The sequence below is a fragment of the Amblyomma maculatum genome, chromosome 4 (genome assembly GCF_055883805.1).
Source record: "Amblyomma maculatum isolate TAMU_Amacu chromosome 4, ASM5588380v1, whole genome shotgun sequence".
Classification (NCBI taxonomy): Eukaryota; Metazoa; Arthropoda; class Arachnida; order Ixodida; family Ixodidae; genus Amblyomma; species Amblyomma maculatum.
In genome coordinates, this window is record NC_139347.1 from 148,349,371 (window position 1) to 148,364,001 (window position 14,631).

The following is a 14,631-nucleotide window of genomic DNA, read 5'->3' on the forward strand; positions in this document are numbered from 1 at the left end:
TGGGGCGGCGCAGTGTGTACAAACATAGCACTCATTAGGGATTCTGGTATTTGGCCCTCATTCGGCTATCTGGTCTGAATATGGGCGGCGTGATCTGGGCTGCCCACACGGATATAGACTGGGACCGATTGCGGCAAAATTGGGCAGACTACGTGGATCCCCTCTAGGTACGTGTTGCAAATCCCACATGGGAGCCGTATGGGCTGGTCCCACAGGCCCAACGCGGGCCCCCAGGTTATAGCCCACTTTATGATACTTGGGTCGCTTTACGCGCAGGAGCAGATAAATATGCACCTATTTTATTTCTTGATATTCTTCTGAAACAGCTTCCGAAATATCTGCTTGAGCATGCCTGGAACTTTTCAACCATTCCATTTTCCTCGATGGTGAAGCTGCCCTTTTGAACCCATGGCTTACATAGCCCTGGCCTGCGGAAACAATGATCTTGAGGGACTTAACTTGCAACGTGTTTTAGTGCCCACATCTTTCTGTCTGGAGGTGTCTATCAAATGCGAGTATTAAGGCGAAATTCTTTAATGCCTCATAACGTCGACCGCAAATAAGTGCGCTTTGGGTGCATGCCTTATATGGGCATATGCCAAACACCATTCAATAGATCAGCCAATAGCAGTTCAATAACATCGGAACATGATTTAAGGCACTTTCAAGATAATTTAGATAATTCACGACTAATCAAAAATAGTTAAGCAGATGCCATAGGAACCAATGCATTGGGAGGTGATCGTAACTATTACTAACCATCACCAGTTAATGGGTGCTTTACTAACAGTGACCAGACGTTAACTAGTACTCAGAAAGTGCAAGTCAGGGTTAACTATCACTAACTAATAGCAATGGACCATTTCGGAAAGTTGCGCGCGCCCCCTACGCGACCGCCGCAAAGCAGGCTGGGAATTGTGAGCGTGGCTTGCCGGGCAGGATCCGGCGCAGGAGTGGTTCGACATGGACGTCGCGCAAAAGCAGGTAAACAAAACTTTTTTTTGGGATGCTAGCAATGCTTTTGTAGCATGCTTGCGCCGCGCAAGTGATCTTTGCATTGCCGTACAACTTTTTTTGTGGTTTTGCAGCCGACGCTACGAGCGCGAAGCGAGTATTTTCGCACGTGAGCGCTCGTGAAGCGCGCACATGTGCCAGTGTATAGTTTTAGCTATGCTTCAGAAGGCACGAGCGCGATCCTACGGCTAGCAGGCGTGTTTTGCTGGTAAGCGCGCGCTAACAGTGCATTTATTTACTGGTCGCCCGTCGCGAACCTTCAAAGTTTCTGCGGCTGTCCCGGCGGCAGGCGTAGTACGTAGCGTACGCATTCATGTTTGTTGCAACAGTGCGACATAGTCTTGTGAGAATGTACGCGCTATATTTTAGCAAAATACGTCGTTATCGCGCACTGCCCATTCAATCTTTTGGTTATAGCGTGCTATTTAGTCTACGGACGAGTCTGAAACAAGTATATCGTCGAAAGAAACGGACAGCGCATTCGTTCAATGAGTACATCTTGGAAGAAAGTAGTAGTTGAGTTGGTGCTTAGCTTGTGCGAGCGCATTTTCTTGCCTATAGTGTTGTTCGAATAGCACGCAGCAAGTGCGAAGCAGAACCAACAAGCACTGTTACATTATGTGTAGCTGAGCATATTTTTGCGATACAAATAGTAGTTGCTGTCTGTGCCATATTCAACGAGTTTGACGGCTCGTACTATCTCGGTCGCGGTGTCCATTTGTTACTACCGTGGAGTGCAGATAGGCGCAGCCAAAATATGAACGTGCCTCGGTGGCTACAAGTAACGCGAACGCGGTCGAAAAAAACTGCGGCGGATATTTTGCTAACGTGAAAAACATGGACGCGCCAGTACCTTGTACTTGGGCGGCCTCGGAGTTTTAGTTAGCTGGTGGTTTACCGAGGCCGTCCTTGTGCAACATTCTTCACGACCGCGCGTAGTAAATGAAATGGGTTCAGCGTTGCTTTTCAAGCATGCTTGCCACAAGTAACCAAGACACAATGAATGAATACTTTATTTCAAGATCGCATTGGTGATGCCATGATCAGCTGTGTATGCTTCCATGCTCTGTTTATATGTGGAGTGCCAAAGAAAACATTTTGACACTTGCTTATACCCATGTTGCAGGTACCACTGCAAGCCATTCATAATGCACTTCCTCTCCAAGCAAGGCTACCGAAAGGGCCATGGACAAAACAGTTAAAAGACGTTCCAGATGGGTTCTCAGAGCAAGGAATCTTGGCACATCAGAATTCACGTGGTGCTCAGAAGCATACTGTAAGCGGATACAGGATGTTCAAAGCAGAGAAGGTGCACAATGTTCTTATTTGCAAGGCTGACAGATCCACTTTTCTTAAAGCAACAGTGGAGGCATCATTCTCTTTGGCAAAATTATATAACACTGCTGCTGTGCTCTCGTCAAATGGAACTGTGGACGAAGGAACCTGCAACTGCCGGGCTGGAGCTGCAGGTGTTTGTAAACATGTAGTAGCAATTCTATGGTTTGTATTAGACCTGAAGCGCTCTGGGGCAGCCTACGTGCAAGACACACAGTCGTGTACAGACAAACCCAGAGCATGGGGTACTGGGGCAAAGAAGGCCAACGTGCACACACGCGAGTTCTCAAAACTGCGTTTTGTGAAACATATGCCAATGAAAGCTGGCAGGTATGCAACTCAAGAAACCACAGTTTCTCTGACAGTAACAGAAGACCATATTAAGAGAATGTATCAGACACAGAAAAATATTCCAAACGCCATGCTATGCAAGACGCTGGAGGACAACCACTTTCAGCCCGTACAAGTGAAAAGAACACGTCAGGAGGAGGCTCTCAGCCAGATGCCAATCAGGTTGCCGGTGCAAGCCCTGTGGGTTGAGCATGTGCCAGCTGGGTACACGTTCGGCTCCTGTGAGCTTACTTTAGAAGACTCATGGGCCCTTGAGCAAGCGACTAGGATGCAGAGCGGCTCTACAACATGGAGCTTCGAGAGATCCAAGCGCCTGACTGCTTCACACTTTGGAGATGTGGTGTCACGGAAGAAGCCAGCTGATGAGAAGTTTTTTAAGAGGTTGTTCGGGTCTAGCCAGATGCAGACCAAATACATGGCTGATGGTTTAAGGAATGAAGATGCAGCCGTGCAGCGTTACATAGACAAGAAAAAGGTCCCAGTTAGGATTTACTGTTGTGGGTTGTGCGTCAACCCTGGTGTCCCTGTTCTTGGTGCAACGCCTGACCGTGTTGTAGAGCAGGGAGGAGATTTTGGTCTCCTTGAAGTTAAGACCCTCTCAGCTGCCAAGGAACGGGGTGAGGAATTAGAAAATGCTGTGAATACGGCACCCTACCTGAAGAATGGAGTTCTTAAACCAACGCACAAGTACTTTTACCAGGTCCAGGAGCAAATGGCTTTGACTGGACTCTCCTGGTGTGATTTTGTGGTTGATAATGGCACAGACTGCACTCTTCAGAGGATCACTTTTGACAGCTCGCTTTGGATTTCCAAAATGCTGCCACGTCTCCTGGAATGTCACAAGAACTACCAAGAGCACTGTGCTTGTGTGTGAATTTCAATGACTTATTTTATGTTACATTGGTCTGCAGGACAAAGATGCTCGGACTCGTAACATGCTTTGGCATGTGTTCATACTTATGTATATTTGTTTCTTAAATATCTTGTACTGCATTTTTTTCCATGAAGAAAGTGTTTTTCTGCGTAATATCGTTATGGCGATGTGCACGTTGTGCTACAACCCATTTAAATGTGTGTGCCACTAATCTGTGTGTAAAAAGTAAATGTCAAGCACCACACGTCTTGCTGCCTTGTCCTCCAAGTTCCTGTCTCTACATTTGTCGGCTACCTTCCTTGTGATTTTTCCCTTGTCCTTTGCCTGAATTTTTTTTTTTGAACCAACTTTTTTTCTCGTGTTGCTTGTCGATAAGAAAGTCGTGCTCTCTTGGCAGACAGAGGAAAGGTATTTTTTGGATTCCTTGTCCACTGTCGTTTCCTGCCACTTGATTTTCCCACCTCCATTTGCTAACCTAACCTTACTATGAAGGAGCATTTTCACATTTCAAATGTGTTTTGAATACCAGAGCATCACTCCTCATCGATAATTTTGTAATAAAAAGAAAGCGCTTAGGTTTAGCCAATAGGAGCAGTGCGACCTTTAAAGTTGAAAGTCAGGTTTGATGAAGGAGAAACACTGTGCAGCCTGATGAGGTTAAGGTTTGTGTTCATCTGTTTTGTCTTGGTATCAATGCTCATTAAGTCTGTTGGTCTGTCGGGTAAACTCCTAAGAAAAGAATGTAGCCACTGCGTAGCAACATCACGCACCTTCCTTACAGTCGTTGTAGCTTCTCCATCTGTTTTGCCAAGGTTTCATGCGACATCTGGAATTTAATTCATTTTCACTGCACGCAATTTTCTCTTGTAGCTTGACAGTTTGGTAATTGTTTTATCAACCTCACTTGTAAGGGTAAGGAGAAGCTGAACTCAGCATTGTCTGAAATGCCTTCAAGTAGTAGTGAGTTAAATTCTAAATGCTCTATTTTTTACTTCATCCAGTCATCACATTGTGAAAGCTGATTTGGTTCGACACACATCATTGCTATGTTTTGAGTCGAGCCTACGTTTTTCTGGTTTAACATTCTGTAGGCAACGAGGGACATGGGGATGGAGGGCTCCCAAACAGCTTTGACCATCGTGGATTTTTAATGTGCACATTATATTTTGCCTCCACCAAAATGGGACTTTCATGTCTGTGATTTCATCCCATGACATTGGGTCAAGCAGCCAAATTCCATAGTCGCAGAGCCATCGTGGTGGATGCTTAACTCTTTGCGGACGGAGATGACATTCCTTGGTGGTCTCGTGTCATGCCTAATAAAGACAAAACGGCAACTTCTAATGAACAGATCGGCCACTTTGATTCGGAAGAAGTGGGGTCCTTCTGCTGAAGACAGATCAATTGATTTGGTACACAGGCGCTTTGATACATCTTGATCAAGGCAAGGTGCAGAAATGCTTGTATGTAAAAAGTTTTGTGCGTGATAATAGGCTTCACATGGTTTCATCTGGTCTGGAGCCCTTGACAACTGTGTGCCCATAGCGGAAGTATGGAATGTAAAAATCGTTTCTCACTTTGTGTGCTGCTGTGTCTAAAGAAAGGAGGACTGAGATTTGGACTGCTGAACCATGTTTACACTGACCCTGTGCTTCCTTTACCTTTTTTTTTTGTTACTTTCTATTGGCGGCATCCTTCTCCCCTTGTACTGAAAACCTAAATAGAAAGAAGGGAAAGCTGTCGAGGCTTTGGATTTAACGTCTAGAAATGCGAGTGTCAAAACCACTGCCAAACAATGTGCCCCTCTACTGTGGAGGTAGACGCATCTTGTCTGTCTGCGTTTTGGTGCGAGTCGTCCCATGCTTCATTTGTTTTGGTGTCCCCGACGCTTTTTTTCTTGTCATTTGTACGAGCTAGAATTCATGAGTGTGACTCTGTATAGGTTCTGCTACCTGATCCTATGAAGTTCATGTGCCTCCATGTTAAATCCTTCCTGCTACACTTTCTGGATGTCAGGACACACGCACTGATTGATGTGTTGCTGTCTAGCAGGTTCGCGTGTGGTTAATTTGGGCAAACTACCGACTTGATGATAGTCATTTATATTTGAAATATGATGTTTAATTCTGTTCACACCATGTTTTCTCATGGTTACTTTCATCTTCTATATAAAATCAAAGAAGAATTTGCAAATGCGGCGGTTAGTTGCTAGTTGGCATACACAGGTTCAGTATGTCTACTTGCTGTGTAGCTGTGATTGAGAGTTGTGTGCAAGTTCTTGCTTGTGTACTGCAATCATTGCTGTGCAAGCGAAATCTGTGAACATTTTGATTTTGTGTCTGGCGTAGTATTTGTACTTTTTAGGATGACTTGTTGCCGTAAGAAAGGTAATTCTTGTGCAAGGTTTTACTATGTACTTGCAAGCTGATGTATATGCTTCGATGCAAAATGAGTGTATTGAGATCATTAATTTAACAGTTTGTTTTTGCTTCATCATTATTGCTCATTTGGAACCAGCACTTCATTCGATGCAAAATGAGTGTATTGAGATCATTAATTTAACAGTTTGTTTTTGCTTCATCATTATTGCTCATTTGGAACCAGCACTTCAGAAACATATGAAAGTCCTTCTTTCTTCCTTGCAGAAATACGTTCTTTGGGAGGTGCACAGTTTATATGCTCATATTGGTTGCTTGGCTTTCTTCATTTCTGCACTTAAGGCGTCAAGACAGTTTTGCGTACTTCTTTTTTGTTATTGTATTTTGTAAGACTGCCACATTACATACTATATATTCTTGATTCAAAGCAACATTTTGTTTTTTAAACGTAATAGGTAGGAAAAAAACTCCCATGTGCGCATAAAAGTAGCCAAATTACAAGCGAGTGCTCGGTAGGTGCTGCATCTAAAATTTTACATTCAAAATGGAAGCAGTATCCTGGAAGATGCATGCACTCTTGTTCTCCAAACTGTCATTTAGCTGTGCATCCTCTTCTGTGATTAATGGACTCCACTACACTTTTGAACCAATTTCATTGACCCACCATCTAATTGTAGGGAATTCAAAGCACCAAAAAGAATGATCATGGCATAACCCAATAACCTCTCAAACCAAACCAGAGCTCAGCACCGTAGTGAGGCTAGTAGGAAAGCCTAACTACTAATTGTTAAGAACACAAATACCTCTTGCATAATGTCACGCATTGCAATGTTTTGTTCATTTTTTCACACCAACGGAGTTGCTTGAGATTTTGATAATTGAAGTTATTTATTTCGTTACACTTATGTTTGAACAAGACTGTATTAAAAAAATTTTTCTGCAACGTGCTTATACATAGAGATGCATTGCTTAGCATGCTTTTGTGTTATGCTCTTAAAATATATTGGCACAAGATGTTTAAGTGAGCTGTGCAATACAAGAGCCTTTCTTTGTAAGAAAGCCTTTTATTTATTTATTTATTTATTCATATACCCTCAGGGCCCGAAGGCATTAAAGAGGGGAGTGGGAAAGATACATTGGTACAGGGTACAGTGCAGCATAAAGCATCATAGGAGAAACAATAACACGGCGAAAAGTGATCAAAAAAAAAAAAAGTATTGGCGGAAAAAAAAAGAGAAAAGCAGGTGAGACAAAAAAAAATCATTTCCGACAGTCAACAATGTCACCGAAAACGAACAAAAACATTTGACTACCATTTATAAATATAGATTACATACGGCAGTCTTAAAAGAATTTGGGTCCGTAATATCAGCAATGTGCCTAGGAAGGTGGTTCCAACTGACAGAAGTGTTTGGAACGAAAGAACAAGAGGTGTGTTTAGTACGACATGACGGAACACCTACTTTGTGAAGATGATCAATGCGACCTGAAACATATGTGGGGGTAGTTAGTAGCCGGCTCTTAAGGGCAGGATTGTGGTAATAGATTTTGTGAAATAGACATAAGCGGGAAATATTTCTGCGTAGTGAAAGCGGTGGCAATGATAATGTTGTTTTCATAACGGTAACACTGGAGTTACGGTTATAGTTGGAAAGTATAAAACGTGACGCGCGGTTTTGAACAGATTCGATTTCAGATTCTAGAGATGCAAGGCCAGGGGACGAACAAGGGTTTTATAAAGAAGCAGTTTTATTGAACTAAAAGAAAGGTTAAAGTTTCGGCGCAGGTACCCCAACATGCGGTTAGCATTGTTAGTAATAGATTCCACATGCAGATTCCAAGAAAGATTAGAAGTTATGTGCACACCAAGGTATCTATACGAAGACACAGTTTCAAGAGGAGTATTATTGAGGTTGTAATTAGCTACTTCATTGTTACGACGAGAAATACGCATATGTTTGCACTTGTTAATGTTAAGCTTCATGTGCCATAATTTACACCACTCTGAAACTTGGTTAATATCAGACTGAAGAACAGAAATGTCAGAGTCACTGTTAATTTCACGGTAAATTACACAATCGTCAGCAAAGAGACACACAGAAGAAGCAATGGTGTTAGGCAAATCATTAATATAAATTAGAAAAAGTAGGGGCCCTGGTACGGAGCCCTGGGGAATGCCTGCGCCCACTGGAGAGGAACGAGAGTTCCATTTATTTGCTGTCACGTATTGAGAACGGTTAGTGAGGAAAGACTCAAGCCACGAAACGATGCTAGGGTCGAGTTTGAGGTTACTTAATTTGAAAAGTAGTAATTGGTGAGAAACTTTATCGAAAGCTTTGGAGAAATCGAGGAATATACAGCCTGCTATGGAACCCCGGTCAAGAATGAAATGAAGGTCTTGTGACAAGCATAGAAGCTGAGTCTCGCATGAGAATGTTTTACGAAACCCGTGGTGGGAATGACTGAAGAACGAATTTGATTCAAGAAAATTGGCGAGATGAGAGCAGATGACATGTTCCATGATCTTACATGGGATGCTAGTAAGTGAAATGGGTCGGTAGTTATTAGGAGAATGTTTGTCCCCAGACTTGTGCAGGGGAACCACCTTGCCCACCTTCCAGTCACTAGGAACACAGCTACAGTCACAAGCACATGGGCAGCTACATACTTCACATTGGTCTCTGTAAGGAAACCGCAATGAAAGTTGCAAGCAAAATCTTTGCAAAGTGACAAGTGTGTTGTCCGTATTGTAGATACTCTTGCACTCGGTACGACTTGTAACATATGTGAAGTGAACCAATGAAGGCTTATGCTTTACAGTAAATCAATGTGCCGTCATAGACAGTGCCCAAGGTGCAGATTCAGCATACTTAATCTCTGCTTTGAGGGGTTAATGCACAAGTTTCGAGTAGCACTGAGCTCGCACTTCTTTGACGACAAGCTCAAATCTGTCGCATCTCGGGTATTGTAGCTGATATAAGTTCTTTCTGAAGGATTCCATGCAAGACATTACATGAGAGTTGGTAATAAAGCTTTCAAATTTCAGTGCCATGAAATACTCGCATACATGTACAAATTTTTTACATATACAGTACACATATATACAATACATATCACTTTTTTTTAAAATGAGTACATCACTAACACATGTAAAAATGACAAAGTGAAATTCACTTTACAGATTTCATTCCAAAAAGTTAGGAAAGACAATCTGTCGTAGAAAAGACAATGGCTGCAAACACCAACTTTCCATCTTGTCTGTGTAGATCAGCAATGAGACTGGTGATTTCGTTTCCAGTCATGACTTGGATATAGTACTGCCACAATCTATGCTCAAATCATTTGCACAACACCGACAGAGAAATAAGGCGTTGCAGCTCTATATAGCCTGTACATTGACTTCAGATTTACTTCAGCAGAGAAAGAAAGGCTCCTCTAGTCTGCTGTACATGAAATAGTGTAATTCAGTGCAAGTTCGATGCCTTGCACTGCAGCAGGGATTCTCAAACTGCATTTTGGGGAACTCTAGGGGTTCTTGGAACAGTTCCTAGAATCCCCAAGCACCTATGTTCATGCATGTCTTCATCCACTTTAGCCAGTTATTTTGGGACTAATGCTGTAGCTGCTTACAGCTATCTCACTATACAGTCAGTCATAACAGAATTTAAGTACTTGTTCATGTGCTGCGCAGCTTGCATACCCCTTTTACATATGTCGGCCAGCACCTTTTCAAGCCTCAGCCGCAGCGGTCGAATTTCGATGGAGGCAAAATTTTAGAGGCCAGTGTACAGTGCGATGTCAGTGCACGTTAAAGAACCTCAGGTGATCGAAATTTCCTGAGCCCTTCACTACGGCGTCTCTCATAGCCTGAGTCGCTTTCGGACGTTAATCCCCCATAAAACAAATATTTTCAAGACAGGCTCCGTGACCAAAGCTGGCCAGAACACAAATGAAACATGTTAGAAGCCGACTGCATTTTAGCGAAATGATTTGGTCTTCAAATGAGAAGGCTAAAGAGTTTGAGCACCCCTGCATTACAGTAGATCATGCATAACATACAAAACATTAAGAACACTACCATCGCTCATCGGTTTAGAATGGGCTCATGCATGAAATTATTGAGATAACAACAAATTTTCCATATCTTGTTCAGCTTCTCTGCCATAACATTAGGAAAGACAGCACGGAGTATTCTGAAGTTTTTAACTTCCCTGATGACACGCTCAACATGAATTCGCAAACTCGCTATCTGCCGTGTTGCTATCTCATCTGCCAGTGACAACTGCGAGCGGCCATTCAACATAGGTGGCATGTTTAATTCGACTCCAAGCTGACGGAGGTCATCTTCAATGAGGAATCCTCTATCCGCCATTACGCTGTCCCCTTCCTCGAGCAACTCATAGAGGCCACTGTGTCTCGTGATTTCTCGATCGGAAAGTCTCCCAGGTGCAAGATTTGACACGAAAGAAACGAAGCCGTTTGGAGTGATGCCAATGAGTCCTTTTGCAGTGTTGTGTCCTTTGTACGAGCTGAAAGTGTCGCTTTGCGTACTGTAATCAGACGGGTTCTCGATAAAAATTTCTGTGCAGTCCAGTACAATGCGTGTCGATGGGTACAATTCTTTAAAATTGTCTGGCATGAACATGTCCACTGTGTTACGGGATGGCCACATTGGTATCTGGATTAACATTTCAAACAAAAAATTTACCCAAAATGTGAACATTGCACTCACGGTTGACACAGACACTTTCAGGCGATATGCCAAATCCTGCTCCAGTAACCCAACCCGGAGCCTGCAAAGCACTGCAATGACCTGTTCTTTCATTTTCAGTGCTGGTGGCCTGCCAGCACCTGTTTTCAGTGTCTGGTACATGCCTTCAACATGTTCCAGAAACGCATCAAATTTTTCAAAGGAGTTAAACCCTGTATAAAACACTAGTCGCTTTTGATCTGAAACAAAACCGTGAACTTTTGAGACAAGGTTTTTTGTTTTTAGCTTCTCTTTAAGCGCCTCAACTTTCACATGGTGCAACTGAGCCTCCAGATCCTCAACCGTTTTCTGGAGCACAGATTTCTCTTTTCGAAGCAAGTTATTTTCATGCTCCAGTTTTCCACATACTTCGAGAAGGTGGTTGACTTTCCTTAGTGCGGCAGCAGATGCTGTGTCTGGAGGCCCCATGGAGTATGAATGCTCGGCACCTAGAAAATAAAAACTGTTTATTGATTTGCGAACAGTTAGGCCGTGCTTTAATACAGATTTCAGGGCTTGAAATAGTCACTTCAGCCCACAATGTGTGTTCTGAACCCTTGCTCTCAGCTTACACTGATATACAGACAACAAAGAACTAGGATGACAAAGCCATAGAGCCCAACTCTCTTTCACTCCACTGATCCACCTGTGCAAGCAGCTTACCAACCAGCATGGAACCATAGGTTTCATGCACCCAGCACATCAGCCAAATCTACACTGTATATGCATTTGGATAGCCTGACTTTTGTGTCATTTTTACAAGCTGTGGTGAAGGGAATAATGTCGCGGTGAAAGAAATGAAATGGGTAAGTTTCACAATGCGTGCACTGGTGGAAGAGGTACCGCGTTTATCAGAAAACTCGCTGAAGTAATAACACATGCACGGTACAAATCACTGATGACATGTCACAGAATACATGAGGTTATGCAACTCATAACATGTAGACTTCCCATGGCTAGCTGCAAAAGCTTGCGAAAAACTGGCTTCGCGGGAAAAAAGTTTGGTCCATTTATTAATATACCGGTCGCCACAGCACCCGTGGACCTCACAATGAGTGGGCGCGATAGGGGTCCGTTAAATGCGAAAAATAAGTTTTCATAGTGGAATGGAGAAAGTGAGAATTTTGAACCATCACTAACCTGTTTCCGTGCGAGACGAAGCCGGTGCACCGAAGGTCAGCTGGGTGGGCTCCTGGGAAACTACGTCGCTCTCTGCGTACAAACGCTTTGATGAAAATGCGAACACACAAAATCGAAGCCTCAGAAAAAAGATGGCACAGTTAAAGCGTCTCTTACGTTGATCGCATTGGGGCACGTCAACTACGTAGCCGATCTCCAACTCGTTCAGGACGAGCACAGGGCTGGCAGAGGCAGTTTGGGAGCTCGTCTTCTTGCGTTTCGCGACTGGAAGAGATTTGGCAGTAATGATAATATGCGATAACCGCCTGAATATATATATTTACCGGTATTAAAGGAAGGAGATAGTTGACTGATGACTTTATGAGGGAAAATTGTCGGCAACCGGTCCATATAGCCACGGCGTCCACTTGCGTTGAAGTGAGCTCCGCAGATCCGGTGGTGCTTAGAAGGTTGCCACAAAGAGAAGCGACCAGCACTTCCCTGGCGGTTGATTCTTCTCACCCACTCCTTTTTTTCTTTTTCATTTGCAGGGAACGCGTGAAATGAAACGTTCTTGTCTTTCAGCGTGTTGTTGTCGCAGCCAGGCACACAACAAGTCTGACCACCGCCTCGGCACTTCGACGACATCGCGCGCAGTAGTGGCAGCGGCCACTAAGTAACCCACAGGCACGTAACACTTTATATAACGCACCTGCAACCGCCCACCACCAAAAAATACACGAAATCTTAAAGCAATCGAAGCACGTACACACACACACCGCAGCTATGCGAACGCAGGAGGCAGGAAAGACGGGCGGTCGGTCGGCGTTCGCTCACTTTTCCCATAATGCGTCGCGCGCCCGCTAGGTTTTTTCGCGGCGCTGCGATTTCCGAAATGGTGCATTGGTACACGTTCCAAGACGTCCATAGCTGTCAAATATTGACATTATCAGCAATGACGTCATGACCAAATGTGGCGTCATCTTGACGTCACATCCGACCATGTTTAATAAGCGGAAACGATAATGCCGTCCCATCTGGTCATGATGTCATGACTGGTGATAAAATCACCAGGAGATTCACGCCTATACGAAGCTGACACCGCAGGGCATTCGATCCAGGCGCCCGTGCAGTGCGTTCATTTGGTGCTTCCTCGAACGCGCACCACAGAGTATATATAGAAATAGAGAGTATAGCAGGCATCAATGCCGTTTAAAATTGGTTGACAGCAAAGAAAAGTCGCAGTATCTGTCACAATTCTAGTCAACCACAATCGGTCTCGCATTCAAAGCCTAAGCAGCGCGGCAGATAAGGTTCCCGCCTTGAAGCACTTTAGTGAGTCAAAATGCCCCTGAATACTTTAGTGGAAGCAGGTTTTTTGCGCTCTAAATAGTCTCCTCCTTAACGTATCTCAACAAAACGTTACACTGGCATTTCCGAAGTAACGTCGCCAAACGGTTATGGCTGCTCTTTAAAAACTGCAGCCACCACTAAATCACGGAACTCGGTATACGTTGTGGGTTTACCTGACGTGTCGACCAAACGATCGAAAAGAGCAGGTGCTTTGATACATGACTTGCCTGTTTATCGTGCAGTTCACTGTCCGGGAACAGGTCACGATAAATATGTAACGTTTATTGAATTTCTGCAGTAGGGATCATGGTCAGCAGCAGCCTGACTGTAGCCGCTGTAGGGCGAAGGCCTCTCCCATATTCCTCCAATAAACCCGGTCCTGTGCGAGATACATCCACTTCATCCCTGCGACTTTGTTAACCTCATCCGCCCATATAATTTGCTGTCACCCTCTGCTACGCTTTCTTTCACTTGGGATCCAGTTTGTTACCCTAAGCGACCGTCGGTTATTCTTTCTTGGCGCTACATGTCCTGCCCATGCCCATTTCTTCTCGATTTTCATCAGAATGGCTGTGACTTGAGTGATTTTCTGACCCACACTGCACGTTCCCTATCTCTTAACGTTATTCCTATCATTTTTATTTCCATTCCCCTCTGCATTGTCTTTAATGTAAGTAGAACCCTCTTTGTTAGATTCCATGTTTCAGCCCCATAGGTAAGTACAAGATTCAACTGTTGTATACTTTTCTCTTGAGCAATACCGGTAAGCTGCTAGTCATTATCTGGCAGTGCTTGCCAAATGCGCTCCATCCCACTCTGAATCTCCTTGTCATTTTCCTTTCATGGTCCAGATCTGCGGTTACTACCTGTCCTAAATAGATATATTTGCCGACTACTCCCAGCACTTCGCGTAAACTACTGTTCCTTCCCTATTATATTAAACAGTACCTTAGTCTTCTGCGTAATTAGTTTCACGTCTACGTTTTTAGTTTCTCGGTGTAGGTCATCAATCATTCTTTGGAATTCTGCCCCTGAGTTACTTAGCACGGCAATGTCATCAGCAACTTTTTGATTACCTAGGTATTCTCCATCTACACTTATCCCTAACTGCTCCATATCCAAGTCGCTGAATAATTCTTCTAAGCAAGCTGTGAATAGCACTGGGGAGATTGCGTCTCCTGCCTAACACCATTATTTATAAGAATTTTGTTTCAGTATGCAGAACTATCGTTGATGTGGACCCTCATATATATATATATCTTCCAGCACTTGCACGTACGGCTCGTCTACACCCTGATTAAGAATTGCCTGTATGATCGCCGTGGTTTCTGCTGAGTGAAATGATTTTTCGTAGTCAACGAGTGCTATGTATAAGGCTGGTTATATTCCGAGCATTTTTCTATCACCTGGTTGATGGTATGGATATGATCAATAGTAAAATATCCTGTTTGGCGAGC

General features: G+C 43.7%; 2 protein-coding genes across 2 annotated transcripts; one reads left to right on the top strand and one right to left on the bottom strand.

Annotated features, from left to right (window-relative positions):
* The first annotated feature begins 855 nt into the window (after positions 1–855).
* Positions 856–3,663, top strand: LOC146193280 (uncharacterized). The gene is made up of 2 exons (XM_084602638.1): positions 856–984; positions 2,141–3,663. Exons 1-2 carry the CDS (start codon positions 964–966, stop codon positions 3,572–3,574), a joined length of 1,455 nt encoding a protein of 484 aa, XP_084458764.1. The 5' UTR covers positions 856–963; the 3' UTR covers positions 3,575–3,663.
* A 4,020-nt stretch (positions 3,664–7,683) lies between these two features.
* LOC146193281 (uncharacterized) lies at positions 7,684–12,711 on the bottom strand. The gene is made up of 4 exons (XM_084602639.1): positions 12,166–12,711; positions 11,999–12,106; positions 11,843–11,914; positions 7,684–11,151 (listed from the first exon to the last, which is right to left on the bottom strand). Exons 1-4 carry the CDS (start codon positions 12,467–12,469, stop codon positions 10,037–10,039), a joined length of 1,599 nt encoding a protein of 532 aa, XP_084458765.1. The 5' UTR covers positions 12,470–12,711; the 3' UTR covers positions 7,684–10,036.
* Between the last annotated feature and the right edge of the window lie 1,920 nt (positions 12,712–14,631).

Coding starts and splice junctions, on each gene's coding strand:
- LOC146193280 (XM_084602638.1), top strand. CDS start 964: ATGGACGTCGCGCAAAAGCAG. Junction 985..2,140: donor TGGACGTCGCGCAAAAGCAG/GTAAACAAAACT, acceptor CCCATGTTGCAG/GTACCACTGCAAGCCATTCA.
- LOC146193281 (XM_084602639.1), bottom strand. CDS start 12,469: ATGTCGTCGAAGTGCCGAGGCGGTGGTCAGACTTGTTGTGTGCCTGGC. Junction 12,107..12,165: donor ATCTCCTTCCTTTAATACCG/GTAAATATATAT, acceptor AATCTCTTCCAG/TCGCGAAACGCAAGAAGACG. Junction 11,915..11,998: donor CGTGCCCCAATGCGATCAAC/GTAAGAGACGCT, acceptor GTTTGTACGCAG/AGAGCGACGTAGTTTCCCAG.